General features: G+C 47.0%; 1 protein-coding gene and 1 long non-coding RNA gene across 2 annotated transcripts; both read right to left on the bottom strand.

Annotated features, from left to right (window-relative positions):
• Window positions 1-4,270: 4,270 nt before the first annotated feature.
• Window positions 4,271-5,266, bottom strand: LOC138363404 (uncharacterized). The gene is made up of 2 exons (XR_011228057.1): window positions 5,136-5,266; window positions 4,271-5,081 (listed from the first exon to the last, which is right to left on the bottom strand). It is a non-coding gene; the product is annotated as an uncharacterized lncRNA (long non-coding RNA).
• A 450-nt stretch (window positions 5,267-5,716) lies between these two features.
• Window positions 5,717-6,586, bottom strand: LOC138363592 (elastin-like). The gene has a single exon (XM_069322954.1). The coding sequence runs from the start codon at window positions 6,584-6,586 to the stop codon at window positions 5,717-5,719; it is 870 nt and encodes a 289-aa protein (XP_069179055.1).
• Window positions 6,587-25,398: the final 18,812 nt, after the last annotated feature.

Here is a 25,398-nt window from a genome sequence, read left to right as displayed (position 1 = left end):
TCCTGCTATGGAGGTTTCTTTAGCCCCCGCTTCCCTCTCGGTTGCTGCCCTTGCTGAGGTGCGCTCCCCTCTTTCTAACCCCCTCTTCCTGCTGCTGTCCTTGACTGCTCCCCTTCGTTGTCTCCTCCTCTTCCTCCTCCGGACCCCGCCCGCCCACCTCTGGTCTGTTCTCCCGCCTCGTTCCCTCCATCTTTGCTCAATTTACCCATGCCCCCTAACCCTGACTTTGCTGACCCTGCTCCCGACCCTGATATTCTTTAACGTGCTCTGTTGCTCTTTCGCCTTTTGTTTCTTGTTCTCTGTTTTTGTCCTTTCTCTTCTCGTCGTTGTCCATTCTTCAATGGAACGTTCGAGGTTATTACGCCAATTTCCTCGAACTCCAACTTCTGATTTCGCGGTTTTCGCCCCTTTGTGTCTGTCTCCAGGAGCCGATGCTTGGTGCTCGTCCAGGTCGTTTTCGTGGCCATTCCTTTCTCTCCCCCCCCCCCCCAGCCTTTGCTGGGGCTTCTAATTCTTCTGCTCTCTTGATTCGTGCTGATGTTCCCTTTGTTCCTTTACTTTTTCCTTCGCCTCTCCATTGTTCTGCTGCTCGTATCTTTGTGGGGAAATGGTACACAGTTTGTTCCATTTATCTCCCCCCGAGTGTCCCGCTTTCTCTTCCTAATTTGAAACACCACCTAGACTCCTTGCCGGAGCCTGTGCTCCTGCTGGGCGACTTCAATTGTCGTCATTCTCTTTATTCGTTCTGACGAATACCCGGGGTCGCCTTCTTGAGCCGTTTCTCCTCTCTTCTTCCCTGTCTCTTCTGAATTCTGGTGAGCCCACTCATTTGGACTCTCGGACTCGCACCCTTTCTTGTCTTGATCTTTCTCTCTGCTCTTCTCTTTACTTAGATTTCACATGGCAGGTTCTTGATGACCTCCATGGAAGTGATCATTTCCCCATCCTTGTTTCCTTTTTCTCTTTTCGCCCTTCCCTCTCTTTCCCTAGGTGGCAATTTGCTAAGGCAGACTGGACCCTATTTACCCTCAGTGCTGCTCTCTCTGACCTCTCCCTTCTGCCCCTCTCTCGCGCTCTCCTCCTTTTTCATGACAGTCTTCAACGCTGCCCTCCGCTCTATTCCTCGCTCTTCCTCTCGGGGTCCACGGAAGTGCGTTCCCTGGTGGAATGTGGACTGTGCTCGGGCTGTCCGCTGTAAGCGTGCAGCCTGGAAGAGGCACCACCGTACGCAGACGACCGATTATTTTTTTTTTTCGGAAAGCGAGTGCGGTGGCCCGTAGGGCCATCCGTACGGCCTAAACGTGAATGTTGGTCATCTTATGTCTCGACAATTACATCCGAAACTCCCCAGACCCAGATCTGGAAGCGTATCCGCAAGATAGCGGGTAAGTTCGTTCCCGATGTTTCACCGGTCCTTACACCTCCATGATACTCTTGTGGCGGACCCGTTGCAGGTCGCTTCCGTACTGGGTTCCCACTTTTCTTCTGTTAGCTCTGGTCTTCATCTTCCCCAATCTTTCCTTCTTCGTAAACATGTCCTCGAGTCTTGTCCTTTAGATTTCTGCGCTCGTCTTCAGCTTCCCTATAATGATCCCTTCTCTCTCTCTCTCTGAACTTCGTTCTGCCCTAGCCCTCTGCGGTTCTACGGCGGCGGGCCCCAATGGTATTCAGTGAGATGCTTCGCCATCTCCCTCCGTGCACGTCTCGGTATTTACCGAGTCTGTATAATCGGATCTGGGAGTCGTCGTCAGTCCCTGAGGACTGGCTCGATGCCGTTGTCCTACCTGTTCGCAAACCGGGGTCTCTGGGTACTTCCCCTAAGGACTTTCGCCCTATTGCCCTCACGAGTTGTCTGCAAACTCTTTGAACGTATGGTTAACGTTCGTCTGATGTGGTTCCTGGAACACCATCACCTCCTCTCCCTTCTCAATTTGGTTTCCGCAAGTGCCGCAGCACGACAGATGACCTGGTGAACTTGGAGGTCTATATTCATACTGCTTTTGCAGCGAAGACCTCCGTTGTTGCCGTCTTTTTTGACCTGGAAAAGGCTTACGACACCATTTGGCGGTATCATATTCTATCTCGACTTCATTCTTTTGGCCTTCGTGGTCATCTCCCTCTTTCTCCACAGCTTCCTCTCTCGTCGTTCCTTTCGGGTGCACCTTGGTACCAGCTCTCTCTGCCTCTTTTCAGCAATACGAAGGTGTGCCCCAGGGTAGTGTTCTGAGCACTACTCTTTTTCTGGTTGCCCTTAATGGTCTTCTCTCCTCTCTTTCTTCAGGTGTCTTCTCCGCTCTCTATGTCGATGATCTTACCTTTTGCTGTCAGGGTGATAATTCGCCTCTCCTTCAGCGCCGGCTTCAACTTGCAATTGATGCTGTGTCATCTTGGGCCACAGATCATGGCTTCAAGTTCTCTACTTCTAAGACTTGGGCCATGATTTTTACGGGGAAACTGGGTCGTTCTTCGTCCCTCTTTGTCACTTTATGGTCATCCCCTTGAGTACAAAGATTCCGCGAAGCTTTTGGGGTTATTCCTTGACACTCGTTTGTCTTGGTCTCCCCATATCTCTTACCTCCGTGTTGAGTGCTCTAAGGCCCTTACCCTCCTTTGGGTCTTGTCCCATACTTCTTGGGGGGGGGGGCAGATAGGCGCGCACTCCTTGCCCTTGATGGGGTGGTTCTTCTCCGGCTACGTCCACGGCGGTCTCCGGGGTTGAAGGTCCCTGTGCCCTTCTTCACCAACTTCGAGGTCATTCCCGGAATTCACAGTTCCTGCGACGGCGCTGGAATCAATCGTATTGGCGTATGCTTTTCCATTGGAGACTTTCATAGCCGTGGCGAGGGGGGGACCTGCTGCCTGGGTAACAGTTTCTCCCCCGAATCGACCTACCCTGGCTTTCCTGCCCTGGTGAGACCATCCAGACCAGGCTGGCACCAGAGTGCAACTCCATAGTCTCCTGAGACTGATGGATGCCTACTACTACTACTACTACTACTATTTGTGCTTGCGGGGGTTGAGCTCTGGTTCTTTGGTTCCGCTTTTCAACTGTCAATCATCTGGTGTACAAGGTTCTGAGCCTACTGGGCTCTATCATATCTACACTTGAAACTGTGTATGGAGTCTACCTCCACCACATCACTTCCTAATGCATTCGATTTGTCAATCACTGACACTAAAAAAGTTTTTTCTCATATCTCTGTGGCTCATTTGGGCACTCAATTTCCACCTGTGTTCCCTAGTGCGTGTGCCCCTTGGGTTAAATAGCATGTCCTTATCTACCTTATCAATTCCTTTGAGATTCTTGTATGTGATGATCATGTCCTCCCTAACTCTTCTGTCTTCCAGCGACGTGAGGTTTAACTCCCGTAGTCTCTCCTCGTTGCTCATACCTCTCAGCTCTGGTACTCGTCTGGTAGCAAACCTTTGAACCTTTTCCAGTTTAGTCTTATGCTTGACTAAATATGGACTCCATGCTGGAGCTGCATACTCCAAGATTGGTCCGGCATAGGTTGTATACAAAGTTCTGAATGATGCCTTACACAAGTTTCTAAATGCTGTTCTTATGTTGGCCAACATAAGAACAGCAGACCTGTATAAACAACAGCAGACCTGCATAAACAACATAAGAACAGACCTGTCCCCTGATGCCGATGGGCATCAGGGGACAGGTCTGGCGTGATATCAATCCCCATGTCTTTCTCTCTGACTCTTGAAGCATTTCATTTCCCAAATGATACCTTGTATCTGGTCTCCTGCTCCCTACACCTATCTTCATTACATCATATTTGCTTGCATTAAACTCTAACAACCACTTGTTCGACCATTCCTTCATCTTGTCTAGGTTTTCACAATTGAACACCTCCTGGAACTTCTTGAGTTCTTCACACATCTCTGTCATTCTCTGTATACCTGTCCTCGCCTGTTCTAATACCAGATCGAACCAAAGCTACTGTGGAGTAGCTTTGGTTCGATCTGGTACCTGCTTTTCTTCTCACACTAACATACTCGTTCCTAGTTCTGTGATATGTCTCTCTGCTTTCTGGTGTCCTGTAATTTCGGAAGTTCTTCAACACACACACACACACACACACACACACACACACACACACACAAATACATGCAAACGCACGCAAAAACACGGGGGGTCTGGCAGCTGACTGAATAGCGTGCGGAACTCGTAATCCTGTCGCCCGGTTTGATTCCTGGACTAGGCAGAGTTTGTCTCTGGCAGACCGCTGTTACGGGCTGCTTCCTGGGTGTGTGTGTGAAAAAAATAGTAGTTAGTAACAGTTGATTGACAGTGGAAGTGTTTAATGGCCAGTGTATGTCTCTGGAAATGTTTAGTGACTATTGAATGTCTCTGGAAATGTTTAGTGACTATTGAATGTCTCTGGAAATGTTTAGTGACTATTGAATGTCTCTGGAAATGTTTAGTGACTATTGAATGTCTCTGGAAATGTTTAGTGACTATTGAATGTCTCTGGAAATGTTTAGTGACCATTGAATGTCTCTGGAAATGTTTAGTGACCATTGAATGTCTCTGGAAAGGTTTAGTGACCATTGAATGTCTCTGGAAAGGTTTAGTAGCTTGTATATGTCTCTGGAATTTGGCCTCAATGTGGTCAACAAAGACTCATTAACACATTTGAAGCTATTATGACCAAACCAAACATCAAAAGATGCAGCAACGACCCATCCGTTTTTGGTGGGGGTGGAGGAGGAGGTAGACCGCTAATAAGTTTAATCTCCTCCAGTGTGGGTGGAGGTGGAAGTGGAGAGGTAGGCACTGTCAATGCCTTTCGTGGGGGTGGGGTTGGGGGTTTGGGTGGAAGTGGAGGGATTGGAACTCTTGGCACCATTAGTGATACCTGTGGTACAGTTCGTGTGTGGGGTGGAGGTGGAGGGATTGGAACTCTTGGTACCTGTGGTGGTACCTGTGGTACAGTTGGTGTGTGGGGTGGGAGTTGGGGTGGAGGTGGAGGGACTGGAACTCTTGGTATCATCAGTGGTACCTGTGGTACAGTTGGTGTGTGGGGTGGAGGTGGAGGGATTGGAATTCTTGGCACCATTAGTGGTACCTGTGGTACAGTTCGTGTGTGGGGTGGAGGTGGAGGGATTGGAACTCTTGGTACCTGTGGTGGTACCTGTGGTACAGTTGGTGTGTGGGGTGGGAGTTGGGGTGGAGGTGGAGGGACTGGAACTCTTGGCACCATTAGTGGTACCTGTGGTACAGGTGGTGTGTGGGGAGGGATGCACTTGACATAGAGCACCGCCAAAGCGATAATCACAGCTACTAAAATTATCCGTAAAAGATTTTTCCACTACTGGCACTTTCTCTCTCTGCCTCGGTAAGTAGCGTCACGCTCACCAGTGCAATGGTCATAGAATTCCGCGCCTTGAACAAAAAACTCTGCCCCACAATCAATGAACTCATCAGTGTGAAACTCAGCGTCTGAGTTGAAGAACAATGAGCCTCTGTCAAAGAACTTGGCGCCGCTGTCCAACAGCTTGGCGCTTCTGTAATGGGACTGATTACCTTGCCTGAACACCTGAGCGCAGGTATTAAAGTACACAGCGCCTCTGCGGAAGAACTCCTCTTGACTGACGGAATCCGTGTCGGTGTTAGAGAAGGTTGCTAATTGTTGTCGAAGTTTCATCAACCTAACTGGTTGTCTCTGATATGAGGTCGAGCAGAAGTCCAACATTGATGTCCTCAATGTGGACAACTTGGTACTCCACTCTCTGGAGTACCAGGTGGCCAACTCGCAACTCTACGCGGTACTCCACACGGTGGACATCCAAGCACCCAAGACACTGGACATCCAGGTAACCCACACTGACAATGTCCAGGCGTCTGGAGTCCCAGCGCCCAGTAGCCCCGGCGCCCAGTGCCCCGGCGCCCAGATGCCCCGGCGCCCAGTGCCCCGTCGTCCAGAGCCCCGTCGTCCAGAGCCCCGTCGTCCAGAGCCCCGTCGTCCAGAGCCCCGTCGTGGTCCAGAGACCCGTCGTCCAGAGAACCGGCGCCCGGAGCCCCGTCGTCCAGAGACCCGTCGTCCAGAGACCCGTCGTCCAGAGACCCGTCGTCCAGAGAACCGGCGCCCGGTGCCCCTTCGTCTAGAGCCCCGGCGCCCGATGCCCCGGCGCCCGATGCCCCGGCGCCCGATGCCCCGGCGCCCGGAGCCCCGGCGCCCGGAGCCCCGGCGCCCGGAGCCCCGGCGCCCGGAGCCCCGGCGCCCGGAGCCCCGGCGCCCGGAGCCCCGGCGCCCGGAGCCCCGGCGCCCGGAGCCCCGGCGCCCGGAGCCCCGGCGCCCGGAGCCCCGGCGCCCGGAGCCCCGGCGCCCGGAGCCCCGGCGCCCGGAGCCCCGGCGCCCGGAGCCCCGGCGCCCGGAGCCCCGGCGCCCGGAGCCCCGGCGCCCGGAGCCCCGGCGCCCGGAGCCCCGGCGCCCGGAGCCCCGGCGCCCGGAGCACCGGCGCCCGGAGCACCGGCGCCCGGAGCACCGGCGCCCGGAGCACCGGCGCCCGGAGCAGGAGACTGGTGGAGGTGGTGCTCCAGTTCTGATCCCTTCACCTCCTCAGCCGTCATCTGTGTTGATCAACTAAATCAACTATGGCTGTTTTGTTAAATAATTTTACTTTACAATAAAAAAAACAAAAAATGGACTGGTTTACGGAAGATAAAGGAGATGTGAGGATAAGAACATGCTTAGTGCCTTCCAGGGCTCGTGTGCTCCTGCTACTATACTTCTTTGTGTTGCTGCAGCTGGCTTATTGTGTTGCTGGAGCTGGCTTATTGTGTTGCTGCAGCTGGCTTATTGTGTTGTTGCAGCTGGCTTATTGTGTTGCTGCAGCTGGCTTATTGTGTTGCTGCAGCTGGCTTATTGTGTTGCTGCAGCTGGCTTATTGTGTTGCTGCAGCTGGCTTATTGTGTTGCTGCAGCTGACTTATTGTGTTGCTGCAGCTGACTTATTGTGTTGCTGCAGCTGCATTATTGTGTTGCTGCAGCTGGCTTATTGTGTTGCTGCAGCTGGCTTATTGTGTTGCTGCTGCTGACTTATTGTGTTGCTGCAGCTGCCTTATTGTGTTGCTGCAGCTGCCTTATTGTGTTGCTGCAGCTGGCTTATTGCGTTGCTGCAGCTGGCTTATTGAGTTGCTGCTGCTGACTTATTGTGTTGATGCAGGTGGCTTATTGTGTTGATGCAGGTGGCTTGTTGTGTTGATGCAGGTGGCTTATTGTGTTGGTGCAGGTGGCTTATTGTGTTGATGCAGGTGGCTTATTGTGTTGATGCAGGTGGCTTATTGTGTTGGTGCAGCTGGCTTATTGTGTTGGTGCAGCTGGCTTGTGTTGGTGCAGGTGGCTTATTGTGTTGATGCAGGTGGCTTATTGTGTTGGTGCAGCTGGCTTATTGTGTTGGTGCAGCTGGCTTATTGCGTTGCTGCAGGTGGCTTATTGTGTTGATGCAGGAGGCTTATTGTGTTGGTGCAGCTGGCTTATTGCGTTGCTGCAGGTGGCATAATGTGTTGGTGCAGCTGGCTTATTGTGTTGATGCAGCTGGCTTATTGTGTTGATGCAGCTGGCATATTGAGTTGCTGCAGGTGGCTTAGTGTGTGGCTCCAGCTGGCTTATTGTGTTCCTGCAGCTGGCTCATTGTGTTGCTGAATGTGGCTTAGAGTGTTGCTGCAGGTAGCTTCGTGTGTTGCTGCAGGTGACTTTTTGTGTTGCTGAAGCTTGATGAGCGTGTTGATGTATCTAGATGTGTGTTGCTGTACCTTGCTCTGTGTTGTCGTAGATTCCCGTGTGTTGCTGTACGTTGCTCTGTGTTGCCATAGCATGTAGTGTGTTGCTGTAGATTCCTGTGCTGTTGCTGTCGCTTGCTGTGTGTTGCAATAGCTTGTAATGTACTGCTGTAGCTTGCTGTGTGTTGCTGTAGCTTGCTGCGTGTTGCTGTAGCTAGTGTGTTGCTGTAGCTTGCTGTGTGCTGCTGTTGATTGCTGTGTGCTGCTGTTGATTGCTGTGTGCTGCTGTTGATTGCTGTGTGTTGCTGTCGCTTACTGTGTGTTGCTATAGTTTGTTGTATGTTGCTGTACCTTGCTGTGTGTTGCTGTAGCTTGCTGTGTGTTGCTGTTTCTTGTTTTGTGTTGCTCTAGCTTCTTGTGTGTTACTGTAACTTGTTGTGTGTTGATTTAGTTTGCTGTGTGTTGCTGTAGCTTGCTGTGTGTTGCTGTAGCTTGCTGTGTGTTGCTGTAGCTTGTTGTGTGTTGCTGTATTTTGTTCTGTGTTGCTGTAGCTTGTTGTGCGTTGCTGTATTTAGCTCTGTGTTGCTGTAGCTTGCAATGTGTTGCTGCAACTTGTTGCGTGTTGCTAACGCACTTTGTGTGTTGCTGCAGCTTGTAGTGTGTTCCTGTAGCTTGCTGTGTTTTGCTGCAGCTTGTTGTGTGTTGATGTAGCTTGCTGTGTGTTGCTGCAGCTTACTGTGTGTTGCTGTATTTAGCTCTGTGTTGCTGTAGCTTGCTCTGTGTTGCTGCCGGTTGTTGTGTGTTGCTGCAGGTTGTTGTGTGTTGCTGCAGCTTGTTGTGTGTTGCTGCAGCTTGTTGTGTGTTGCTGCAGGTTGTTGTGTGTTGCTGCAGCTTGTTGTGTGTTGCTGCAGCTTGTTGTGTGTTGCTGCAGGTTGTTGTGTGTTGCTGCAGGTTGTTGTGTGTTGCTGCAGGTTGTTGTGTGTTGCTGCAGGTTGTTGTGTGTTGCTGCAGGTTGTTGTGTGTTGCTGCAGGTTGTTGTGTGTTGCTGCAGCTTGTTGTGTGTTGCTGCAGCTTGTTGTGTGTTGCTGCAGGTTGTTGTGTGTTGCTGCAGGTTGTTGTGTGTTGCTGCAGCTTGTTGTGTGTTGCTTCAGCTTGCTGTGTTTGTTGCTGCAGCTTGCTGTGTGTGTTGCTGCAGCTTGCTGTGTGTGTTGGTGAAGCTTGCTGTGTATTGCTGTAGCTTGCTGTGTATTGCTGTAGCTTGCTTTGTGTTGCTGCAGCTTGTGTGTTGCTGTAATTTGTTGTGTTGTTGTAGCTTGCTGTGTGTTGCGGTAGCTTGCTCTGTGTTGCGGTAGCTTTCTGTGTGTTGCTGCAGCTTGTAATGTGTTGCTGTAGCTTGCTGTGTGTTGCTGTAGCTTGCTGTGTGTTGCTGTAGCTTGCTGTGTGTTGCTGTAGCTTGTTGTGTTGCTGTTGCTTGTTGTGTTGCTGTTGCTTGTTGTGTGTTGCTGTATCTTGGAGAGTGTTGTTGTATCATGAAGGGTGTTACTGTATCTGGCTGAGTGTTGCTGTAGCTTGCTGTGTGCTGCTGTTGCTTATTGTGTGTCTTGCTATATCTTGCTGTGTGTTGCTGTATCTTGCTGTGTGTTGCTGTATCATGCTGTGTGGTGCTGTATATTGACGTGTGTTGCGGTTTTATGCTGTGTGTTTCTGTATCTTTCTGTGTGTGGCTATAGCTTGCTTTGTGTTTTGTATCATGCTGTGTGTTGCTTTATCTTTCTGTGTATTTTTGTTTCTTGCTCTGTATTTCTGTAGCTTGCTGTGTGTTGCTGTATCCTGTTGTGTGTTGCTGTATCTTGCTGTGTGTTGCCGTAGCTTGCATTGTGTTACTGTATCCTGTTGTGTGTTGCTATATTTGGCAGTGTGTTGGTATAGCCTGCTGTGTGTTGCTGTTGTTTATTGTGTGTTGCTGTAGCTTGTTGAGAGTGGCTGTAGCTTGCTGTGTGTTGCTGTTGTTTATTGTGTGTTGCTGTAGCTTGTTGAGAGTGGCTGTAGCTTGCTGTGTGTTGCTGTTGTTTATTGTGTGTTGCTGTAGCTTGTTGAGAGTGGCTGTAGCTTGCTGTGTGTTGCTGTAGCCTGTTGTGTGTTGCTGTAGCTTTCTGTGTTTGACTGTATTTTGTTCTGTGTTGCTGTAGCATTCTGTGTGTTGTTGTAGCCTGTTGTGTGTTCCTGTTGCTTGTTGTGTGTTGCTGTAGCTAACAGTGTATTGCTGTAGCTTTTTGTTTGTGGCTGTATTTTGTTCTGTGTTGCTGTAGCTTCCTGTGTTTTTCTGCTGCATGCCGTGTGTTGCTGTTGCCTGTTGTGTGTTTCTATAGCTTGCTGTGTGTTGCTTTTTTTAGTTGAGCGTTGCAATAGCTTGCTGTGTGTTGCTGTAGCTTGCTGTGTGTTGCTGTAGCTTGCTGTGTGTTGCTGTAGCTTGCTGTGTGTTGCTGTAGCTTGCTGTGTGTTGCTGTTGCTTACTGTGTGTTGCTGTAGCTTGTTTGTTACTGTGGCTTGTTGCGTGTTGCTGTTGCTTGTTGTGTGTTGCTGTAGCTTCTTGTGTGTTGCTGTTGCTTACTGTGTGTTGCTGTTGCTTGTTGTGTGTTGCTGTAGCTTCTTGTGTGTTGCTGTAGCTTCTTGTGTGTTGCTGTTGCTTACTGTGTGTTGCTGTTGCTTGCTGTGTGTTGCTATATCTTGCTGTGTGGTGCTGTATATTACTGTGTGTTTCTACATCATATTGTGTGTTGCTGTAGCTTGTGTGTTGCTGTAGCTTGTGTGTTGCTATAACTTGTTGTTTATTGCTGTAGCTTGTTGTGTGTTGCTGTAGCTTGTGTGTTGCTGTAGCTTGTGTGTTGCTATAACTTGTTGTTTATTGCTGTAGCTTGTTGTGTGTTGCTGTAGCTTGCTGTGTGTTGCTATATCTTGCTATGTGTGGCTGAATCTTGCTGTGTGTTGCTATATCTTGCTGTGCGTTGCTGTATCGTGCTGTGTGTTTCTGTATCTTAATGTGTGTTTCTGTATCTTGCTGTGTGTTGCTGTATCTTGATGTGTGTTGCTGCATCTTGCTGTTTTGTTGCTGTATCTTGCTATGTATTGCTGTATCTAGCTGTGTGTTGCTGTATTTTCCTGTGCGTTGCTGTATCTAGCTGTGTGTGTCTGTATGTTGCTGTGTGTTCCTGTTGTTGTGTGTTGCTCTATCTTGCTGGGTATTTCTTTAGCCTGTTGTGTGTTCTGCAGCTTGCTGTATGTGTTGAAGCTTGCTGTGTGTTGCTGTAGCTTGCTTTGTGTTGCTGCAGCTTGTTGTGTGTTGCTGTAACTTGTTGTGTTGTTGTAGCTTGCTGTGTTTTGCGGTAGCTTGTTGTGTGTTGCTGTTGCTTGCTGTGTGTTGCTGTAGCTGGCGGTGTGTTGCAATTGCTTGTTGTGTTGTGCTGTAGCTTGCTGTGTGTTGTTGTTGCTTGATGTGTGTTGCTGTAGCTGGCTGTGTGTTGCTGTTGCTTGTTGTGTGGTGCTGTAGCTTGCTGTGTTTTTCTGTTGATTTTTGTGTGTTGCTGTGTGATGCTGCTGTTTGCTGTGTGTTGCTGTTGCTTGATGTGTGTTGCTGTAGCGTGTTGTGTGTTGCTGTTGCTTGTTGTGCTGTAGCTTGCTGTGTGCTGTTGTTGCTTGATGTGTGTTGCTGTAGCTGGCTGTGTGTTGCTGTTGCTTGTTCTGTGGTGCTGTAGCTTGCTGTGTGTTGTTGTTGCTTGCTGTGTGTTTCTGTTGATTTTTCTGTGTTGCTTTGTGTTGCTGTTGTTTGTTGTGTGTGTTGCTGTTGGTTGTTGTGTGTTGCTGTAGCATTATGTGTGTTGCTGTAGATTGCTGTGTGTTGCTATATCATGTATGTGTGGTGCTATGCTGTGTGGTGCTGTATCTTACAGCGAGTTTGTTTCAATGTTTGTGTTGCTGTATCTTGCAGTTTGTTTCTGTATCCTGCTGTGTGTTTCTGTATCCTGCTGTGTGTTGTTGTATCTCTGTGTGTTGCTTTATCTTGCTCTCTGTTGCTGTTGCTTGCTGAGTGTTGCTGAAGCTTGCTGTGTGTTGCTGTTGCTTGTTTGGTGTTGCTGTATCTTGCTGTGTGTTGCTGTAGCTTGCTGTGTGTTACTGTAGCCTGTTGTGTGTTGCTGTATCTTGCCGTGTGTTGCAGTAGTTTGCTGTAACCTGTTGTGTGTTGATGTAGTTTGATGTGTAATGCTGTAGCTTGTTATGTGTTGCTGTAGCTTGCTGTGTGTTGCTGTAGCCTGTTGTGTGTGGGTGTCGCTTGCTGTGTGTGGCTGTCGCTTGCTGTGTGTGGCTGTATTTTGCTCTGTGTTGCTGTAGCTTACTGAGTGTTGTTGTAGCCTATTGTTTGTTGCTGTTGCTTCTTGTGTGTTGCTGTAATTTGCTCTGCGTTGCTGTAACATGCTGTGTGTTGCTTTTGCTTGCTGTGTGTTGCTGTATCTTTGTGTATGTTGCTGTAACTTGCTCTGTGTTGCTGTAGCATGCTGAATGTTGCTTTAGCTTGCTGTGTGTTGCTGTTGCTTGTTGTGTGTTGCTGTAACTTCCTGTGTGTTGCTGTAATGTGCTGTGTGTTGCTGTTGCTTGCTGTGTGTTGCTGTTGCTTGCTGTGTGTTGCTATATCTTGCTGTGTGGTGCTGTATCTTACTGTGTGTATCTGTGTCATGTTGAGTGTTGCTGTTGCCTTTGTGTTACTATAACTTGTTGTTTATTGCTGTAGCTTATTGTGTGTTGCTGCAGTTTGCTGTGTGTTGCTATATCTTGCTGTGTGTTGCTGTATTTTGTTGTGTGTTGCTGTTGCTTGTTGTGTGTGTTGCTGTAACTTGCTGCGTGTTGCTATATCTTGCTGTGAGTTGCTGTATCTTGGAGAGTGTTGTTGTATCTTGAAGGGTGTTACTGTATCTGGCTGAGTGTTGCTGTAGCTTGCTGTGTGTTGCTGTTGCTTATTGTGTGTCATGCTATATCTTGCTGTGTGTTGCTGTATCTTGCTGTGTGTTGCTGTATCATGCTGTGTGATGCTGTATATTGACGTGTGTTGCTTTATCTTTCTGTGTATTTCTGTATCTTGCTATTTATTTCTGTAGCTTGCTGTGTGTTGCTGTATCCTGCTGTGTTATGCTGTATCTTGCTGTGTGTTGCTGCAGCTTGCATTGTGTTACTGTAGCCTGTTGTGTGATGCTGTATTTTGCAGTGTGTTGGTATAGCTTGCTGTGTGTTGCTGTTGCCTTTTGTGTGTTGCTGTTGTTATTGTGTGTTGCTGTAGCTTATTGAGTGTGGCTGTAGCTTGCTGTGTGTTGCTGTAGCTTGTTGTGTGTTGCTGTAGCTTTCTGTGTTTGGCTGTATTTTGTTCTGTGTTGCTGTAGCTTGCTGTGTTTTTCTGCTGCATGCCGTGTGTTGCTGTTGCCTGTTGTGTGTTGCTATTGTTAGTTGAGTGTTGCTATAGCTTGCTTTGTATTGTTGTTGCTTGTTGTGTGTTGCTGTTGCTTGTTGTATGTTGCAGTAGCTTGCTGTGTGTTGCTGTAGCTTGCTGTGTGTTGCCGTTGCTTGCTGTTGCTTGCTGTGTGTTGCTGTAGCTTGCTGCGTGTTGCCGTTGCTTGCTGTTGCTTGCTGTGTGTTGCTGTAGCTTGCTGTGTGTTGCTGTTTCTTGTTGTGTGTTGCTGTAGCTTCTTGTGTGTTGCTGTAACTTGCGGTGTGTTGCTGTTGCTTACTGTGTGTTGCTGTAGCTTGCTGTGTGTTGCTGTATCTTTGTGTGTTTCTGTATCATGTTGTGTGTTGCTGTAGCGTGTTGTGTGTTGCTATATCTTGCTGTGTGTGGCTGAATCTTGCTGTGTGTTGTTATATCTTGCTGAGTATTGCTGTATCGTGCTGTGTGTTGCTGTATCCTGATGTGTGTTGCTGCATCTTGCTGTTGTGTTACTGTATCTTGATATGTGTTGCTGTATCTAGCTGTGTGTTTCTGTATCTTGCTGTGTGTTGCTGTATGTTGCTGTATGTTGCTATATGTTGTTGTGTGTTGCTGTATCTTCCTGTGTGTTGCTGTATCTTCCTGTGTGTTGCTGTATCTAGCTGTGTGTTTCTGTATCTTGCTGTGTGTTGCTGTATGTTGCTGTATGTTGCTGCATGTTGCTGTGTGTTGTTGCAGCTTGCTATGTGATTGCTGTAGCTTGCTATGTGTTGCTGTATCATGCTGTGTTTTGTTGTGTCTTGCTGTGTGTTGCTGTATCTTGCAGTTTGTTGCTGTATCTTGCAGTTTGTTGCTGTATCTTCCTGTGTGTTGCTGTATCTAGCTGTGTGTTTCTGTATCTTGCTGTGTGTTGCTGTATCTTGCTGTATGGTGCTGTATGTTTCTGTGTGTTGCTGTATCTTGCTGTTTGTTACTGTATCTTGCTATGTGTTGCTGTACCTTACTGTGTGTTTATGTATCTTGCTGTGTGTTTCTGAATCTAACTCTGTGGTGCTGTAGCTTGTTGTGTGTTGCTGTAGCCTGTTGTGTGTTGCTGTAGCCTGCTGTGTCATGTTATAGCCTGTTGCTTGTTCCTGTTGCTTGCTGTGTGTAGCTGTATTTTTCTCTGTATTGCTGTAGCATTCTGTGTGTTGCTGTAGCCTTTTGTGTGTTGCTGTTGCTTGTTGTGTGTTCCTGTAGCTTCCTGTATTTTGCTGTAACTTTTCTGTTGCTATATTTTGCTCTGTGTGTTGCTGTTCCTTGCTGTGTGTTGCTGTTGCCTGTTGTGTATTGCAGTAGCTTGCTGCGTGTTGCTGTTGCTAGTTGTGTGTTGTTGTAGCTTGTTGTGTGTTGCTGTTGCTTGTTGAATATTACTGTAGATTGTTGTGTGTTGCTGTAGCGTGTTGTGTGTTGCTGTAGTTTGCTTTGTGTTGCTGTAGCTTGTTGTGTGTTGCTGTAGCTTGCTGTGAGTTCCTGTAGCTTGCAATGTGTTGCTATTGCTTGTTGTGTATTACTGTTGATTGTTGTGTTTTGCTGTAACTTGCTGTGTTTTGCTGTTGCTTGCAGTGTGTTGCTAAAGCTTGCTGTGTGTTGCAGTTGCTTGTTGTGTGTTGCAGTTGCTTGTTGTGTGTGTTGCTGTTGTTTGTTGTGTGTTGGTGAAGCTTGCTGTGTGTTGCTGAAGTTTGCTGTGTGTTGCTGCAGCTCGTTGTTTGTTGCTGCAGCTTGCTGTGTGTTGCTTCAGCTTGCTGTGTGTGTTGCTGCAGCTTGTTGTGTGTTGCTGTGACTTGTGTTGTTGTATCTTGCTGTGTTTTGCGGTAGCTTGCTCTGTGTTGCTGCAGCTTGTAATGTGTTGCTGTAACTTGTTGTGAGTGTTGCTGTAACTTGCTGCGTATTGCTGTATCTTGCTGTGTTTTGCTGTATCTTGGAGAGTGTTGTTGTATCATGAAGGGTGTTACTGTATCTTGCTGAGTGTTGCTGTATCTTGCTGAGTGTTGCTGTATCTTGCTGTGTGTTGCTGTGTGATGCTGTATATTGACGTGTGTTGCGGTTTCTTGGTGTGTGTTGCTGTCTCTTTCTGTGTGTGGCTATAGCTTGCTGCCGTGTTTTTGTATCTTCCTGTGTGTTGCTGTATCTTTCTGTGTATTTCTGTATCTTGCTCTGTGTTTTTGTTGCTTGCTGTGTGTTGCTGTATTCTGTTGTGTGTTGCTGTAGCTTGCTGTGTGTTACTGTAGCCTATTGTGTGTTGTTGTATTTTGTTGTGTGTTGCTGTATCTCTGTGTTGCTGTACCTTGCTGTGTGGTTTTGTATCTTGCTGTGTAATGCTGTGTGTTGCTGTATCTTGCTGTGTGTTGCGGTTTCTTGCAGTGTGTTGCTGAATCTTTGTGTGTTGCTATAGCTCGCTATGTGTTGCTGTGGCTGGCTGTTTGAAGCTATAGCATGTTGTGTGTTGCGGCAGTTTGCTGTGTGTTGCTGTAGCTTGCTGTGTGTTGCTGTAGCTTGCTGTGTGTTACTGTAGCCTGTTGTATGTTGCTGTATCTTGCTGTGTGATGCTGTAGTTTGCTGTGTGTTGCTGTAGCTTGTTATATGTTGATGTAGCTTGTTGTGTGTTGCTGTAGCCTGTTGTGTGTGGCTGTAGCTTGCTGTGTGTGGCTGTATTTTGCTCTGTGTTGCTGTAGCTTGCTGAGTGTTGTTGTAGCCTGTTGTGCGTTGCTGTTGCTTCTTGTGTGTTGCTGTAACTTGCTCTGCGTTGCTGTAACATGCTGTGTGTTGCTTTTGCTTGCTGTGTGTTGCTTTTGCTTGCTGTGTGTTGCTGTATCTTGCTCTGTGTTGCTGTAGCATGCTGAATGTTGCTGTAGCTTACTGTGTTGCTGTTGCTTGTTGTGTGTTGCTGTAACTTACTGTGTGTTGCTGTAATGTACTGTGTGTTGCTGTTGCTTGCTGTGTGTTGCTGTTGCTTGCTGTGTGTTGCTGTTGCTTGCTGTGTGTTGCTGTTGCTTGCTGTGTGTTGCTGTTGCTTGCTGTGTGTTGCTGTATCTTGCTCTGTGGTGCTGTATCTTACTGTGTGTATGTGTCATGTTGAGTGTTGCTGTAGCCTATGTGCTGCTATAACTTGTTGTTTATTGCTGTAGCTTATTGTGTGTTGCTGCAGTTTGCATGTGTGTTGCTATATCTTGCTGTGTGTTGCTGTATTTTGCTGTGTGTTGCTGTATTTTGCTGTGTGTTGCAGTATCTTGCTGTGTGTTGTGTTGCTGTATCTGGCTGAGTGTTGCTGTGTCTTTCTGTGTGTTGCTATATCTTGCAGGGAGTTCCTGCCTCTTGCTGTGTGTTGCTGTATCTTGCTGTCTGTTGCTATATCTTACTTGCTGTGTTGCTGTGTCTTTCTGTGTGTTGCTATAGCTTGCTTTGTGTTGTTATAGCTTGCTGTGTGATGCTATAGCTTGTTGTTTATTGCTGTAGCTTGCTATGTGTTGTTGTAGCTTGCCGTATGTTGCTGTATCTTGCTGTGTGTTGCTGTATCTTGCTGTGTGTTTATGTATCTTGCTGTATGTTGCTGTATTTTGCTGTGTTGCTGTATCATGCTGTGTGTTGCTGTATCTTGCTGTGTGGTGCTGTATTTAGCTCTGTGTTGCTGTAGCTTGCTGTGTGATGGTATAGCTTGTTGTGTGTTGCTGTATCGTGCTGTGTGTTGCTATATCTTGATGTGTGTTGCTGTATGTTGCTGTATCTTGCTTTGTGTTGCTGTATCTTGCTGTATCTTGCTGTATCTTGCTGTGTTTATGTATCTTGCTGTGTGTTGCTGTAGCTTGCTGTGTGGTGCTGTATTTAGCTCTGTGTTGCTGTAGCTTGCTGTGTGATGGTATAGCTTGTTGTGTGTTGCTGTATCTTGATGTGTGTTGCTATATCTTGATGTGTGTTGCTGCATGTTGCTGTATGTTGCTGTGTGTTTATGTATCTTGCTGTGTGTTGCTGTAGCTTGCTGTGTTGTGCTGTACTTAGCTCTGTGTTGCTGTAGCTTGCTGTGTGATGGTATAGCTTGTTGTGTGTTGCTGAATTGCTGTGTGTTGCTATATCTTGATGTGTGTTGCTGTATGTTGCTGTGTGGTGCTGTATTTATCTCTGTGTTGCAGTAGCATGCTGTGTGGTGCTGTACTTAGCTATGTGTTGCTGTTGCTTGCTGTTTGATGTTATAGCTGGTTGTGTGTTGCTGTCTTTTGATGTGCGTTGGTATATCTTGATGTGTGTTGCTGTATTTTGCTTGCTGTGTTGCTGTGTCTTTCTGTGTTGCTTTAGCTTGCTTTGTGTTGCTATAGCTTGCTGTGTGATGCTATAGCTTGTTGTTTATTGCTGTAGCTTGCTATGTGTTGTTGTAGCTTGCCGTATGTTGCTGTATCTTGCTGTGTGTTGCTGTATCTTGCTGTGTGTTGCTGTATTTTGCTGTGTGTTGCTGTATGTTGCTGTATGTTGCTGTATCTTACTCTGTGTTTCTGTATCTTGTTGTGTGTTGCTGTATGTTGTTGTGTGTTCCTGTATCTTGCTGTGTGTTGCTGTAGCTTGCTGTGTGTTGCAGTAGTTTTTTGTGTTTTGCTGTAGCTTGCTGTGTGTTGCTGTAGCCTGTTGCGTGTTACTGTTGCTTGCTGTGTGTTACTGCATTTTGCTCTGTGTTGCTGAATCATGCTCTGTTGCTTTAGCCTCTTGTGTATTGCTGTTGCCTGTTGTGTGTTGCTGTAGCTTGCTGTGTGTTGCTGTTGCTAGTTGTGTGTTGCTGTATCTTGCTATCTGTTGCTGTATCTTGCTGTGTGTTGCTGTATCTTTCTGTGTGTAGCCGTATCTTGCTATGTGTTGCTGTACCTTGCACTGTGTTGCTGTAGCTTGCTGTGTGTCGCTGTAGCTTGTTGTATGTTGCTGTAGCTTGCTTTGAGTTGCTGTTGCGTGTTGCTGTATCTTGCTGTGTGTTGCTGTATCTTTCTGTGTGTTGCTGTATCATGCTCTGTGTTGCTGTAGTTTGCTGTGTGTTGCTATTGCTTGTTGTGTGTTGCTGTATCTTGCTGTGTTGTTGTAGCCTATTGTGTGTTGCTGTAGCCTGCTGTGTGTGGGCTGTATTTTGCTCTGTGTTGTTGTAGCCTGTTGTGTATTGCTGTTGCTTGTTGAGTGTTGCTGTAACTTGCTGTGTGTTGCTATAGCTTGCTGTGTGTTGCTATAGCTTGCTGTGTGTTGCTGTTGCTTGTTGTGTGCTGCTCTATCTTGCTGTGTAGAGCTGTATCTTACTGTGTGTTTCTGAATCATGTTGTGAGTTGCTGAAGCTTGTTGTGTGTTGCTGTAGCTTGTTGTGTGTTGCTGTAGCTTGTTGTGTGTTGCTGTAGCTTGTTGTGTGTTGCTGTAGCTTGTTGTGTGTTGCTGTAGCTTGTTGTGTGTTGCTGTAGCTTGTTGTGTGTTGCTGTAGCTTGTTGTGTGTTGCTATATCTTGCTGTGTGTTGCTGTAGCTTGTTGTGTGTTGCTATATCTTGCTGTGTGTTGCTGTAGCTTGTTGTGTGTTGCTGTAGCTTGTTGTGTGTTGCTGTAGCTTGTTGTGTGTTGCTATATCTTGCTGTGTGTTGCTTTAGCTTATTGTGGGTTGCAATAGCTTTGTGTGTGTTCCTGTAGGCTGTTGCATGTTACTATGAAATCTATATCCGTCAGCATCTGCCTCACCGCAAATACACCTATGAACAGTGTGGATAGGGGCAGCAAGGTGGAGAGTGACTGCGATACGGAGCTCCTGCGGATCAAGACGTGTGCCTGTCGCAGACATGGGGACTGCCAAAAGGAAGTCCCCTGCATGGGGAGCCTGCACAGCTATGAGGCGTGCACGATCACTGGGGGTTGTTGCTGCCTCCAGCAAAGCTGTGGTTTCTTTGTCTACAATGGGGCTGTCCCAGCTGGATTGTTTCTTGGCTTTCGGCATGGCTGGTCTGAGTGCTGGGTCTGCCATGGCACCCCATTTCGTGTCGCATTCCGTGTAGTGGGGGTCCTGTATCCCCGCTACATCACTCAGGGTGTCAGGTAGAATTTCTTTAACTAAATCATCAGATGCTGAGGAGGAAGACAGGAAGGCTGGGACAGCAATTTAGGTGGCGGTGCGGACACCCAAGCCACCGAGCCTAACAGGAAGAGAGACTTGTTTCCACTGGCATTCGTTGAGGGAGAGGTTAACAACTTTTTCTAGCATGATCTTCAGTAAGAGGTCATACTCTTCAAGCTTTCAGTTGTCATAAGATGGGGCGCACCTCAGAAAGTAAGTTAGCCTTCGAAGGGATAGGCATTTGGTGAGGAGATATAAGGCATCGTGGGCATCGATGTCACCTATTCTGTCTTCCATCCTCCAAAGGTCTGTGATTTTCTTGTCAAGATCTCCTCAGTGGCGTTAGACCCGAGGGGGGCTCCAAGGAGGGTGCTGTTCTCGGCCCTAATGACATGGGCTCCAGGCAAGGCAGACCTTATTCTAGCTACGATGTCTGGGTTGGAGGAGACTATTTCACACTTGGAAGGGTTCAGGACAAGACCCAGGCTTCCTTCTTGCTCCCTTATTTTCCTGATATCTTCCAAAAGGTGGTCTATGGTGCCAGCTATAGTACCATCATCCAAAATCCAGATGTTGAAGTCGCTGGACAAGCTTTCGGTGATTTGTTTTGAGACTAAGCAGAAAAGAAGGAAAGCAAGAGGATCACCTTGCTGAACACCTTCACATGATCTGATTTCATGTTCACCAAAGAGCAGTTTTGACTCGCCACTGTAGCACGATAGTATGAACGGGTAGAGAGGCCGGAAATGGCGATGTACGGCACAAAGTACAGCATCTCTTCTGACCATGTTGAAGGCATTCTTAAAGTCCAGTTTGAGCAGGGCCTTTTCATCAGAAATGTTGGTGATGTATGCTCGTGCTGCATGGGCAGCCGCTTCACAGTCTTGGGGGATTCCAAATCCTATAGGTTATCTTGAGGTTATCTTGAGATGATTTCGGGGCTTTTCTTTTTAGTGTCCCCGCGGCCCGGTCCTCGACCAGGCCTCCACCCCCAGGAAGCAGCCCGAGACAGCTGACTAACACCCAGGTACCTATTTTACTGCTAGGTAACAGGGGCATAAGGTGAAAGAAACTCTGCCCATTGTTTCTCGCCGGCGCCTGGGACCGAACCCAGGACCACAGGATCACAAGTCCAGCGTGCTGTCAGCTCGGCCGACCGGCTCCCCGGATCCTAGATGGATTGGTTTCAACAATTAAGCCGCTTACTGGCTGACAACCCTCGTAGCAGCTTTGGCAATCAGGCGTCGGAGAGTGTTGCCAACAGCGATTGGCCTGATTCCTTCGTCCTTCTTTTTGAGAGCACAGAGGGAGGCACCAAAAAGAGTGGCCTGATGACCTCAGGTATATCACCAGCCAGGCACATGTTGACAAACCTTGTGAGTTCCATAAGAAGATCTTGTGCAGCATCACCAACCGCAGGATTTAACATTTACTTGAAGTGTTGAGATTTTAATCCTGTAAATCCTCCTGCTGACCCAGGTGGAAAAGAAAGGGCTGCTTTGTAGACCTCATATTCACCAACAGTTAATGGGTCTGAAATGGTGTTGGCAGGTGGCGGAACGATGTTGTCTCCTTGAGGGGCTCTGGGTGGGTGCTTGCTTTGCCGGGCCCGTGCTGTGGCTGAGTTTCGAAGAGCAATTTTCTCGTCACTGGTGAGGACTCTAATAGCACTTGCGGTATTTCCCTCTTCAATTTTCTTGGTGATTTCTGCTCTGATTTTGTACGTTTCCGGTATGTTGTTGTTACCATTTCTGCGGTGGATGTGTTTTGCTCGGAGAGGCAGGCGAACTAGGTTACCCCTCCTTGGGTATTCATTTATCGCCCTCAGGACCGAGGATGCAAGTGATTTGTCCCTCCTTGGAGGGACGGTGAGGCATACATTGCCAACCAGAAGGACATTATGCCACGCTTGAATGTTTTCCGGGGCATCATTGACCCTTTTCAGAAGATTACAGAGTTTGGCTGCTGCATTTGGGCGGGCTGCTTTTGGGATGTGTGGTAATGTTCTAGCAGACGTCGCTATGATCGCTTGGGTGAGGTTTTCATTTGAGATTAGGTTAATGGGAGTCTCTTCCCTAACTGTTAATAGCAGCTGGCCATTGCTTCCCTTTGGAAGCTGGTGGGAACCACTGCATCTTGCCTCATTGACGGTGTGAAAGCGGATAACACCACCGTTGGAGTTTATGGCGGTGTTTTTGTTGCATACTCGGCAAAAACCTCTTTTAGTAGTAGGTGTTGGCTCCTCTAGGCTTGTGGAGTCCTGCCCGACCGCTGGGACCCCTTCCATTTCAACTCGGTTGGGAGTTAGTATATTTTGTATTAAATTCTTAGACGTATTAAATAATTAATAGTGAGCTACATTAATATTTTCACTTAAGAGGCATCTTTAGTAATCATAATCATCATAATCATTAGAGGCATCATAATCTGTAGATTATTTTATTCACCTGGTTGTATTCACCTAATTGTGCTTGCGGGGGTTGAACTCCGTTCTTTTGGCTCGCCTCTCAACTGTCAATCATCTGTTACAAACTACTAACTTTTTTTTGGTACACACACACACACATACACACACAAACAAACACACACACACACACACACACACACACACACACACACACACACACACACACACACACACACGCACGCAGGAAGCCGCCCGTAACAGCTGTCTAACTCACAAGTACCTATTTACTGTTAGGTAACAGGTGCATCAGGGTGAAAGAAACTCGGCTCCTCTGTTTTCGCCGGCGCCAGGAATCGAACCTTGGACCACAGGACTACGTATCCACGTGCTGTCCACTCAGCCACCAGCGCCCTATGTATAGTATGTGGGATGACAATATTCTTCATGCTGTGTAATTCTAATAAATTCTTAAAATCTTTTCGGTTTTAAATCCACCAGAAACACTTTCCAATGATCTCTAAATATAATCTGCTTAGGAAAATACGTGAATAATGTTTAGAAATGATTGTGAATGCGTTCCTTTGGCGTCTTAGACGAAAGTGACGATATTTATCCTGTTGTAAAATGTAATAAAATTGACAAAAACATCACACGCCCCACATTCTTACAAGAACGCCCGTAGAGCTTATAAACTAAGACATCACACGCCTCACATTCTTACAAGAACGCCGTAGAACTTATAAACTAAGACGTCACATGCCTCACATTTTTACAAGAACGCCCGTAGAACTTATAAACTAAGACGTCACACGCCTCACATTAGATCTTAAACAAAAGTAAATGTAATATAAAGTACGTTCATTTCACCTGATGCTGCTGTTCAACCTTCAGTAAACTGTAAACTCGGGAATTAGGCAAGTGTACACAGTCTTCCTGTCCCCGAGACGGGAATTATAATGTTAGCGTCAATGAGTGTAGTAGAATATATTATACACCAATAGGTATATACCCCGCTTCTCAGTGAATATATACTCAGTATATTCTGGTCCTGGATAAGGTCCAGGACAAACGTATAATTGCTTGTTCACCAATATGCTATCCTAGTGGCCGTAATAATTCTTCAAAAGCTGATAGGTCTAAATAACTCTGGAAAGGCTGAAAGGCTTTGATAACCCTCCTGAGAGGTAAAGACTTCTCTCTGGAATCTAGTGGTTAATTGGTCTTAATGACCCTTCAGAAGTTGGTAGGCCTTAATAACCCTTTTTGAGGTACATAGATATTATTATCCCTCCAGATTTTGTTAGGCCTTAACAACACTTAGATGTTCACAGGTCTTAACAATCCTGCAAATGTTGATAGGCCTTAATAACCCCCAAAAGGGTGATATATAGGCTTTAATAACCCCCAAAAGGGTGATATATAGGCTTTAATAACCCATCAGAAGCTAACAGGCCTAAATTACCCCTTTGAAGGAAGAAAGGCCTAAATAACCCTCCAGATAAACGTTAGGTAGAGCTCACATATACAACATACAGCTCTCGCACCATATACAACATGCAGCTCTCGCACCATATACAACATGCAGCTCCCACACCATATACAACATGCAGCTCATACACCATATACAACATGCAGCTCTCACACCATATACAACATGCAGCTCATACACCATATACAACATGCAGCTCCCACACCATATACAACATGCAGCTCCCACACCATATACAACATGCAGCTCATACACCATATACAACATGCAGCTCTCACACCATATACAACATGCAGCTCTCACACCATATACAACATGCAGCTCTCACACCATATACAACATGCAGCTCATACACCATATACAACATGCAGCTCCCACACCATATACAACATACAGCTCTCACACCATATACAACATACAGCTCTCACACACTATCTACTACATACAATTTTCACATCTTTTATAACTTATAACGCCTTCCTAAATTTTTGTCATGACTGACGTTGTAATCAATCAATTTCAGATAAGATATAAGCCAACATATATTTGCATGTTTTGGAGAGAATAATAATTCCATTCCACTGGTGATAAATGATAATTGAACTCATGTGAGAAACTCTAATTTCACTCTTAGAGTAATCAACGTTAATGTATGGCAAGAAATGCAGTCATTCCCCGGACACGATAAATTGTGACGGGGATCAAAGAGAAAGTTCAAATATATAATTTCATTCAAAGTTCCATTCGAGTGCGTTTCTTTTTGAGGTAAATCCTTTACCAAGTACGTGATCAGAGAGTCTTAGAATGCCTCCACGACGACATTGTGGACCAAATAATGAACCAATAGTGAGCCGCAGCAATCCCCCCTAGTGTGCTCGTTGAATTAGCTATTGATTGGTTAGTGAGGTAAGAGGGAAGCTGTGTACCCATTGCGCCCCCCCCCCTACACACACAAACTCACACACACACACACACACACACACACACACACACACACACACACACAAAGTATCACCGTGGATACTTAAAGAAGCAGCGCAGGCTCTCAGCGTGCCTCTGGCAATGATCTTTAATGAGTCACTTATGTCGGGAGAATTGCCCAGTTGCTGGAAGGAGGCAAATGTCGTACCGATTTTCAAGAAAGGTGATAGGGAGGAGGCACTTAACTACAGACCCGTATCACTGACAAGCATCCCCTGCAAAATACTTGAAAGAATAATTAGGCTAAGACTTGTTGAGCACCTGGAGAGCAATGGGTTTGTAAACAAGCACCAACATGGGTTCTGGACAGGGAAATCATGCCTAACAAACCTTTTAGAATTCTATGATAAAGTAACAAGGATAAGGCAGGACAGAGAAGGCTGGGCAGACTGCATATTTCTTGACTGCCAAAAGGCCTTTGATACAGTACCGTACATGAGACTGCTATACAAACTTGAGAGGCAGGCAGGAGTAAGCGGAAAGGCCCTAGTATGGGTGAAGAACTACCTAACAGGAAGGAGCCAGAGGGTAATGGTAAGGGGCGAGAAGTCGGACTTCTCGACAGTAACAAGTGGAGTACCTCAAGGATCGGTGCTGGGACCAATCTTCTTTCTAATTTACGTAAATGATATGTTTACAAGAGTGGAATCATACATGTCAATGTTTGCGGATGACGAAAAATTAATGAGAAGAGTTGTGACAGACGAGGGTTGTAGGATCCTCCAAGAGGACTTAAACAGGCTGCAGAGATGGTCAGGGAAATGGCTACTGGAATTTAACACCAGTAAATGTAAAGTTATGGAAATGGGATCAGGTGATAACAGACCAAAGGGACAGTACACAATGAAGGGGAACAGCCTACCTGTAACGATTCGAGAAAGAGACCTGGGAGTGGATGTGACACCTAATCTAACTTCTGAGGCACATATAAATTGGATAACGACAGCAGTGTACTCTACACTGGCGTAAATTAGAACTTCATTCAGAAACCTAAATGAGGAGGCTTTTAGGGCGCTTTACACTGCCTACGTGAGACCCGTCTTAGAGTATGCCGCGCCATCATGGAGCCCCCACCTAAAGAAACTGGAGAAGGTTCAGAGGTTTGCGACGAGGCTTGTCCCAGAGTTACGAGGGATGGGATATGAAGAGCGTCTGCAGGAACTGAACCTTACGACACTAGAGAAAAGAAGGGAGAGAGGAGATATGATAGGGACATATAA

The sequence above is a fragment of the Procambarus clarkii genome, chromosome 11 (assembly GCF_040958095.1).
Source record: "Procambarus clarkii isolate CNS0578487 chromosome 11, FALCON_Pclarkii_2.0, whole genome shotgun sequence".
Taxonomy (NCBI): domain Eukaryota; kingdom Metazoa; phylum Arthropoda; class Malacostraca; order Decapoda; family Cambaridae; genus Procambarus; species Procambarus clarkii.
The sequence above is the reverse complement of the archived record's forward strand: the minus strand, read 5'-3'. Positions and strand labels throughout refer to the sequence as shown.

Excerpts from the sequence above, each read along its gene's own strand:
- LOC138363592 (XM_069322954.1), bottom strand. The coding sequence starts at position 6,586 with ATGACGGCTGAGGAGGTGAAGGGATCAGAACTGGAGCACCACCTCCAC.